At 42.3% G+C, this 9,776-nt stretch overlaps 1 protein-coding gene across 12 annotated transcripts in view; it reads left to right on the top strand.

Annotated features, from left to right (window-relative positions):
- Positions 1-4,222, top strand: part of NPRL3 (NPR3 like, GATOR1 complex subunit) — a 90,245-nt gene extending 86,023 nt beyond the window's left edge. For all 12 annotated transcript variants that reach the window (XM_044302548.1, XM_044302549.1, XM_044302550.1 and 9 more), the window contains one exon: positions 3,981-4,222. In XM_044302548.1, the coding sequence (XP_044158483.1) occupies positions 3,981-4,146 (166 nt within the window). In that variant the 3' untranslated portion in view covers positions 4,147-4,222. The remainder of the gene's footprint in view (positions 1-3,980) is intronic.
- Positions 4,223-9,776: the final 5,554 nt, after the last annotated feature.

The raw sequence follows: 9,776 nt of genomic DNA on the forward strand, positions 1-9,776 counted from the left end.
GTTTTTGGTGGACAGATTTCAGGTGAAGCTAAGTCAATAGGTGGTAAAGACTCAACTAGATTGGAAGATGTACCAAATTGATCATCCAGCATCAACCACTGTGACAAATTTGGCTTATATTCAGACTACGTTTATTTTGCGTCTACAAATTAGGCAGGATTTGTAAATGGGGGCTTTTGTTGTACATTACAGAGGTATCTCGCCGGATCGGAATATTAACCCCTTTGGTGACACATGACGTACTTGTATGTCATGATGATTGGGTGGGCACAGTAGCTGTGCGTGCCTGATCAATGCATGGGCCTGGCTGTGACTGACAGCCAGGCCCCAGCTGTAACCACCAGTATCACTGCAAACGCCAATGCTGGCGGATTAACACCTTATGTGCCTTGATCAACGCTGACCGCAGAATATAAGAAGATCGTAGAGGGAGGGGTCTCCCTCTGCCTCTCCATCGGCCCCCCTGCGCTGGGGTGACAGGGGGCCAATGGCTGCCAAGGCAACCCCAGGCCTCACAAAGGCCTCAGCGTGTGCAACGTATGGAAGCCTGTGAGACCCAGCCCCCCACACTGTCAGTGTAAAACTGACAGTTTTAATGTAGTACAATACAGCATGTATACTATAGTGAAACAGGGATCAGACCCTAAAATGGGATCAGTCCCTGTGTTTTAAAAAAAATAAAAGTTTACAGTAAAAAAAAGTGCCCCTTTACCTTTATCAAGTGATTTTTAATATATATATATATATATATATATATTTTTTTTTTTTATTTTTTTTATAAAATAGACATATTAGATATGTTTAACGAGCATCTCTATAAAAATATCACATGACCTACCTCAGGTGAATGCTGTAAAAAAAAAAAAAAACTGTGCCAAAACAGACCTTTTTTGGTCACTTTGGCTCAAAAAATTGTAATATTGAACGATCAAAAAACCATATGTACCCAAAAATGGTACCAATCAAAACATTAACTCTTTCCTTTAAAAAACAAGCCCCCTACACAAAGCGATCAGCATAAAAATAAAAACAAAATATGGCTTTCAGAAAATCGAGACACAAAAACATGATATTTTTTTCAAATGCTTTGTGTAAAACTTAAACAAAAAAATTAAATGGTGCTAGAACAGCCATTTTTTGTTACCTTGGCTCACAAAAATCATATGTACCCCAAAAGAGTACCAATAAAACTGTCACCTTATTTCAAAAATTGGGTCACTGTTTTGAAATTTCTACTGTGGGGTGCATCAGGGGGTCTTCAAATGTGACATGGAAACTTAAATGGGTTGTCTCATCTCAGACAATGGAGGCATATCGATAGGATATGACCCCATTGTCTTATAGGTGCGGGTCCCTGGTCTGGCCATCACCAAGCGCTCTCCCCATAGAAGTGAATGGGATTGCACCGCGCATGAGCAGCCACCACTCCCATTCACTTCTATGGGGCCGACGGAAATAGCCGAGCTATGTTTGGCGGCCCCATAGAAGATGAATGGAGGGCAGCTGCGCATGCACAGTGCGCACTCCACCACTTTCGGGGGTCTGTTCTCAATATAGGTGTGGGTCCCAGCAGTGGGATCCACAGCTATAAGACAATGAGGGCATATCCTAGGGCAATGCCCTCATCATCTGTGATGAGACAACCCCTTTAAAGGAAATCTGTCACCAGGATAATCGCTTTGAAGTAAAGCCATGGCCTAATAGCACTTAGCAACTTATTTCCAGATGTGCCTTTGTTTCAGCAATAGAAGTTTATTTGGTATGCAAATTAGCACGTAAGGTGCCCAGAAGAAGCTTCATTCTTGCAGGAGGGAGCCCCGGGCATGCCACCCTTGTGGTCATTGATGTTTTTATTGTGTCTCTTTCCCTTCTTATATTTTTAGTTTGCGTTGGTTATGTTCAGGGTGTTGTATGTCTTGTGTTGTGTTATATGGCTGGTGATATTTCGTGTCCAGCATGTTTGCTAGACATTCCCCTGTCTCACGTTTATTGCAGCTATGGCTGTCCTGGGTTCCTATGTGGTTGTGGTTTGTGCTGTGTCCTTTAATGTTGGTGTGGACAGCAGCAGTATGAGCCGTCCTACCATCAGGGGTCCGCTCATACGGTGATGAGTCAGGGAGAGGATTGGGGACACTGTAAGAGGTGACCCGCTCCCTTATTACTCCTTTTGGCTAGGCTGATCCCCTTTTATCCTTTGACACCTCACGGTGGGGGGTTTCCCCCACTCCTCACCGTGACATATTGAGTTTTGTTTTGCTGTTAACCCTTACTGCCTTACATGAAAAAATGGATTAGATTGGAAAGTCTCCAAAAAGAAGTGAAAATTGGAAATGTCTCCTCTATTGTCCTTTAATTCTTGTGGAACACCTAAAGGGTTAACAAGGTTTTTAAAAGTATTGGGCAATGGCCTTATGGAGCTAGGAAATGAATTACTGAGTGTTTAGATGATTAATGTATTCATACCTCTTTGCTTTTCTTTTAGGCTTTTAGACTTCCCCTTTAAGTGGCTGCCTTCCTCTGTCTGGTGTTGGAAGGGTTAACTCTCTAGTGTTTTGTGAACACTGGGTTTATGTGTGTGTGGGTGTGGCTGCTTGGGCTATTTAGCCTCTGCTGGATGCCTGAAGCTGAGGGTTCCTCCAACCTTGGTGTATGCTGGTGGTTCACTGTTCCTAGCTTTTACCTTCTGTCCAGTGAGGGCCACCCTTGTGGTCTTTGATGTTTGAATGGTGCTCTTTCCCTTCTTATCTTTTGGTTTGCGTGGGTTATGTTCAGGGTGTTGTAGGTCTTGTGTTGTGTTACACGGCTGGTGATGTTTGGTGTCCAGCATGTTTGCTAGACATTCCCGTCTCGCATTTATTACATCTATGGGTGTCCTGGGTTCCTGTGTGGTTGTGGTTTGTGCTGTGTCTTTTAATGTTGGTGTGGACACCAGCACTTGTGCACGGGTTCCAGTCAGTGTTGCTGTGGCAGGTAAGTGTGTTATGGGTTTCGCTTACCTGCCAACTCCATATGCTGTATGTGTTCCCCTCTCCTTGCAGCCTGGCCTCAGATAGAGACTCCTGTTCCTCCATGACTGGGATGAACAGGTCGTCTCTTCCCGGTTCCTTGGTGAGGGATTACCAGGGCGACTCAGGGTCTCTAGGAATCCAGAGTATGAGCCGTCCTACCATCGGGGGTCCGCTCATACGGTGATGAGTCAGGGAGAGGATTAGGGACACTGTAGGAGGTGACCCTGCTCCCTTATTACTCCTTTTGGCTAGGCTGATCCCCTTTTATCCTTTGACACCTCACGGTGGGGGGTTTCCCCCACTCCTCACCGTGACATATTGAGTTTTGTTTTGCTGTTAACCCTTACTGCCTTACATGAAAAAATGGATTAGATTGGAAAGTCTGCAAAAAGAAGTGAAAATTAGTAATGTCTCCTCTATTGTCCTTTAATTCTTGTGGAACAAGTAAAGGGTCAACAGAGTTTTCAAAATTATATTTTAATAACTTGAGGGGTTTAGTTTCTAAATTGAGTCATTTATGGGTGGTTTCTATTATGTAAGCTGCACAAAGTGACTTCATAACTGTAAAAAGCCGGCTTTGGAAATATTCTTAAAAATTGCATCTAAAATTGTACTCCATCTAACATCCGCCCCAAAAAATACATTTACAAAATGATGCCAACATAAAAGTAGACATACGGGAACTGTAAAGTAATTATTTTATGAGGTATCACTATCTGTCTTCTACATGTTATAATGCTAGTGATTTCAGTGTTTACCAGCTGATCTAATCCGATGGATCCTTTCATTATAACAGTAACATTTTGGTCAATGCCAATCCTCTTGTACTGTTATTGTACATGTTACTTCTTTTGTACAATTGAAGACTGTAAACTGAATTACAATATTGGGCAATGGCCTTATGGAGCTAGGAGATGAATTACTGAGTGTTTAGGTGATGAATGTATTCATACCTCTTTGCTTTCCTTTTAGGCTTTTGCACTATTTCCGAGGTCGCCATCATCTTGAAGAGATCATGTACAATGAAAACATGCGCCGCTCGCAGCTATTAATGCTGTTTGATAAATTTCGGAGTGTACTGGTAGTGACCAACCATGAAGATCCAGTTATATCTGTCTTTCAGTCTGTCATTCCTTGACTGATTTGCCAATTGCTGTTAATGTTTACCTTTTTGTACAGATTTTAATTTATTAAAGCACTGGTATGAAAAATCATATATTTTCTATCTCTAAATGTTACACTTTTATATCCTGTTGTCACAGGGGAGCCGGTGGCGCACTCTCCCTTCACAGCGCCGGCTGCATTCCGCACGCATAGCGGGTGGCGTCTTTGTCTCCAGGGGGCGGGGAGGATCCGGCTGTGCATGCCTCCTCTGCGTGGCCGCCGTCCTCCGTCCCCTAGACAACAAGCAGCAGGATAGCTGAGCGCCGATAATGATCGTCGCTCGGCTATGTTGGGCTGTGTTATGCAAGTCACGTGATGCTGGCCATGTCATGTGACTCATCAGTCTGGGCTATTTAAACAGGCATCCTGCTGGCCACAGGTTGCCTGTGATTGGTCTTTCTACCTTCACCAGCGTTCCTATTGTTACCTGGCTATTGTGTTTGGACCTTGGCTTTGTTTTTGACCTCGACCTTGTTACCTCCTTGGAATTGACGTGACCTCTCGGCTTCTGACTTCGGTTTGTGTTTTCCCTTGTGTACCTGCGTGACCTCCAGGCTTTGACCTTTGCCTCCCTGACTGTGTTATTCTAGCACTATTTAGCTCCCTGCGCGTATCTAAGCTAGGGAACGCCGCCAAGTTGTACGCCGTCAGTTAGGACGGGCAGTGCAAGTAGGTATTCCCGCCCCTACGTGACACCTATATTTTAAATTGACATGTAGATAGGTACGATATGCCTTGTGTTTCTGTTACAATACCACTCCACATCATACTGAATCCACTGTGTAGATTTTTTTATACTTACACTGTATAAATACATCTCCTTATCATGCAATCTTGTGAGGATAATGGCTGCACAAGGCATTTTTACAATGGTATGGTCCAGCATCCGTAACCAAATCTCACTGCAATGCGGATACATTTATATTGGCTACTGAGTGGGCTATAAGATTGTAATGGCATTATCTTATACACCAGTGTTTCTAAATTTGTGGTATGCAAAATCTTTTAACGCTGCTTTCACATGGGCAAGTTTGGTCCGTGAAACACACTTTACAGTGGGGAAAATAAGTATTTGATACACTGTGCAAAATCGCCAGTGTATCAAATACTTATTTTCCCCACTGTATATGACCCATATTTGACCCAGTTACTAACCGCTGCTCATCTGAGCCAACCATCATAGTCATCTATGATGTTGAGAGGTCCAGCCAGACCATGAGTCTACTGTCCTGTGCTCAAATGATGCTTTAAGTACAAGGCAGTAAACCTGTGGGCAGGCTGGAACTCGCAGCATCACAGATCACGGAGTTCCGCTCTGGCAAGCCACGGCCAGTCCTGGAAATCTGTCTGTTTCACCGACTTCACTCGCTGTCTGAAAGCAATCTTAAGGACTCATGCACACGAACATATTTTTTGTCTGCATTAAATCAGCTTTGATTTTATTTTTTGCGGTTGGATGTGGACCCATTCACTTCAATGGGACCACAAAAGATGCTGACAGCATACCGTGTGCTGTCCACATCCATATGTCCGCTGAGTGGCATCTGCGAAAATATAGAACATGTCCTATTCGTGTCTGCATTACGGACAATAATAGGACAGTTCAATTATGGAGCGGACGTTCCATTCCACAAATTGCACGCGGCCGGTATCCATGTTTTGACGATTCGCAATCTGCTGCCCAGAATCAATGATTTTGGGTGCCACATCAATGATGCTTTCACTGCTTGTTCAGTTAATTTATACATGGCAATTATCGCGATAGAGCACTTGTAAAAACGTTTGCTCCCAGTTCACATTGCTGTTTCCAAACCCGATTCTTTTAAAAACTTTAAGAATATCGGCTTTGTCCTACTGTAAAATGTATTGACTCTATGGAGCACTTAACAAAGTTCCAGCAAATATTGCGAGACTTACTTCATCTCGCCTCTAACACGTCACTTTGTTTATTCACATAAATTACATCAAAATACGAAGCTGAACTCTGTTTCGCGCCTCATTAAGTAATTTATGAGAAAAAAAAAAAAGTAACACGTGATAGAGGCGAGGAGAAGTAAGTCTCGTGATATTTGTTGAAACTTCGGAAAGACTTCAGAATCCTTTTTACTGTAGGATGGAGCCGATATTCTTAATGTACAGTAGATTTTAAAAGAATAGGGTTAGCATACAAACCCAATTCGCTCAACCCTACTCCCATTAAATGTCTTAATAATCTGCCTGTGTAAAACGGCCTTAAGACCGTATCTCTTAGATTTACTAATCCAGTATATAGTGTAAATCTAAGATGTCTAGACATGCCCCCAATTGCTGGCTCATATAAACAGAAATTTATGCCAGAATTGTGGTGCAATTTTGGCACAAGATGCTGCATTTTAGAACCATATCCAGTAAGCCATGCCCCTTAGGCTTGGTTTCACATCTGTGGCAGAGCTGCTGAGAACAGCCTGCTGGAGTTCTCCGGATCTGGCATTGTCAGATACTGCCGCCTGCCCATTGGGCCTCATTGACTATGATCGGGTCCAGCAGAGATCTGGCCACTACCCGGCACACAGCGGTTTTTGTCTTGACGATTCTCTGCCTGAACAGCTGGTCGCAGATGTGAAAGTAGCCTTAGTGAGCTACAGATTTTTAGATTTTTCTAAAGCTAGATATGCCAAATGTTGGAGCAATTCACAACATCTATGTGCACTGACATTAGTAATTGTGGGCCTGTGAAACTTTCCTTATATTACTAATACTGGGAGTGGTGGCTGCAAGCAGCCAGAATTTGTGTCGAGAATACAGGGGTCCCTCGGGATACAATATTTTCAGTTTACAATTGTTTTTTCTAGGCCATTGTAGGTTGAAACTAGACTCCGCATACAATACCTCAGATTCAACTGATCAATAAGGCCATTTCTCTGGTAAAACACTAGTTGTCTAGTAGCTCCTCTCTACACTGCTGTGCAGTCCTACGTGGCCATACTGCCCTCTGTGCCAGGATATGGGTACTACCTTGGATACCAAGTGAGGGCGGCTCCATTTTATTACTTTATTTTTCAGGTGCAATGTGTACTGTACAGGAAGGATGTACAATGGTCATCCCAAAACCAATTAATATTGTAACTTGAGGGACAACTTGTACTTGGTTTTGAAATGCTAAAATAGACTACAGCCCTGTTCTGCACATCATTCACACACAGAAGGCCAGTATAACATGGTCAATATTTGGACTGTATTTTTCATCAGTATTTGTAGGCCAGAAGCAGGAACAGGTCAAAAACATAGAAAATGAACAACTCTTTCCATAATACTTTTTCTCTGTAGGTATCACTACTGGTTTTGGCTTAAAAATACTGATCATATGAAAGTGGCCTTAGATATAGCTATAATGAGTGTAAAGGAGCCGTAACCTGGTGGCAGGGATCAGGTATGATTCTCTCCACAGGTCCAACTCTGTGGGGTCTGCCTGAACGCCCCAGGGGAAAACAACCCCTTTACGTTTTCTGGTTTTAATAAATATTGCAATGTTAAAATTTAAAAGAAAAATTTACATATGTAAATTGTATGTCACTTGTGAATGAGTCGCTAGACAAAAGTGGTGGAAAACTGCTGTAATAGGTTGGGTGGAGCAGTGAAATCTTGGAGCAGGCAGTGCATGGACAATAAGTATACAGTACAAGTAATATGGAATTAATGAATTATGTGTGAGGCATCCAAAAACAGTGAAAAATGAGAGGTCTGGGAAGAATTCCTACAACAGCACCGCCTGTTACTGCTGCAATGCTTTCTTATGCTGTGAACAGGACTAGCACTTCATGCATACAGACGTGGACAAAATTGTTGGTACCCTTTGGTCAATGAAAGAAAAAGTCACAATGGTCACAGAAATAACTTTAATCTGACAAAAGTAATAATAAATTAAAATTCTATAAATGTTAACCAATGAAAGTCAGACATTGTTTTTCAACCATGCTTCAACAGAATTATGTAAAAAAATAAACTCATGAAACAGGCATGGACAAAAATGATGGTACCCCTAACTTAATATTTTGTTGCGCAACCTTTTGAGGCAATCACTGCAATCAAACGCTTCCTGTAACTGTCAATGAGACATCTGCACCTCTCAGCAGGTATTTTGGCCCACTCCTCATGAGCAAACTGCTCCAGTTGTGTCCGGTTTGAAGGGTGCCTTTTCCAGACTGCATGTTTCAGCTCCTTCCAAAGATGCTCAATAGGATTGAGGTCAGGGCTCATAGAAGGCCACTTTAGAATAGTCCAATTTTTTCCTCTTAGCCATTCTTGGGTGTTTTTAGCGGTGTGTTTTGGGTCATTGTCCTGTTGCAAGACCCATGACCTGCGACTGAGACCAAGCTTTCTGACACTGGCTAGTACATTTCTCTCTAGAATTCCTTGATAGTCTTGAGATTTCATTGTACCCTGCACAGATTCAAGACACCCTGTGCCAGACGCAGCAAAGCAGCCCCAGAACATAACAGAGCCTCCTCCATGTTTCACAGTAGGGACAGTGTTCTTTTCTTGATATGCTTCATTTTTTCGTCTGTGAACATACAGCTGATGTGCCTTGGCAAAAACTTCGATTTTTGTCTCATCTGTCCACAGGACATTCTCCCAGAAGCTTTGTGGCTTGTCAACATGTAGTTTGGCATATTCCAGTCTTGCTTTTTTATGATTCGTTTTCAACAATGGTGTCCTCCTTGGTCGTCTCCCATGTAGTCCACTTTGGCTCAAACAACGACGGATGGTGCGATCTGACACTGATGTTCCTTGAGCATGAAGTTCACCTTGAATCTCTTTAGAAGTCTTTCTAGGCTCTTTTGTTACCATTCGGATTATCCGTCTCTTAGATTTGTCATCAATTTTCCTCCTGCGGCCACGTCCAGGGAGGTTGGCTACAGTCCCATGGATCTTAAACTTATGAATAATATGTGCAACTGTACTCACAGGAACATCTAGTTGCTTGGAGATGGTCTTATAGCCTTTACCTTTAACATGCTTGTCTATAATTTTCTTTCTGATCTCTTGAGACAGCTCTTTCCTTTGCTTCCTCTGGTCCATGTCGAGTGTGGTACACACCATATCACCAAACAACACAGTGATTACCTGGAGCCATATATATAGGCCCAATGGCTGATTACAAGGTTGTAGACACCTGTGATGCTAATTAGTGGACACACCTTGAATTAACATGTCCCTTTGGTCACATTATGTTCTGTGTTTTCTAGGGGTACCATCATTTTTGTCCATGCCTGTTTCATGAGTTTATTTTTTTACATAATTCTGTTGAAGCATGGTTGAAAAACAATGTCTGACTTTCATTGGTTAACATTTATAGAATTTTAATTTATTATTACTTTTGTCAGATTAAAGTTATTTCTGTGACCATTGTGACTTTTTCTTTCATTGACCAAAGGGTACCAACAATTTTGTCCACGTCTGTATGTTGGGCCGTTTATGTCATGGAGTGAATCATTGTGTGGACACTGGGCATGTCCTTTCTACTGTCCATGTTACAAGGATATTCAATAATCATTACATCGTTCATCTACCAAGTTATGTATATGGTTAATAAAAACAACAGCTGCACAAAAAACCCTCCACCGT

This window comes from Bufo gargarizans, chromosome 8 (assembly GCF_014858855.1).
Source record: "Bufo gargarizans isolate SCDJY-AF-19 chromosome 8, ASM1485885v1, whole genome shotgun sequence".
NCBI lineage: Eukaryota > Metazoa > Chordata > Amphibia > Anura > Bufonidae > Bufo > Bufo gargarizans.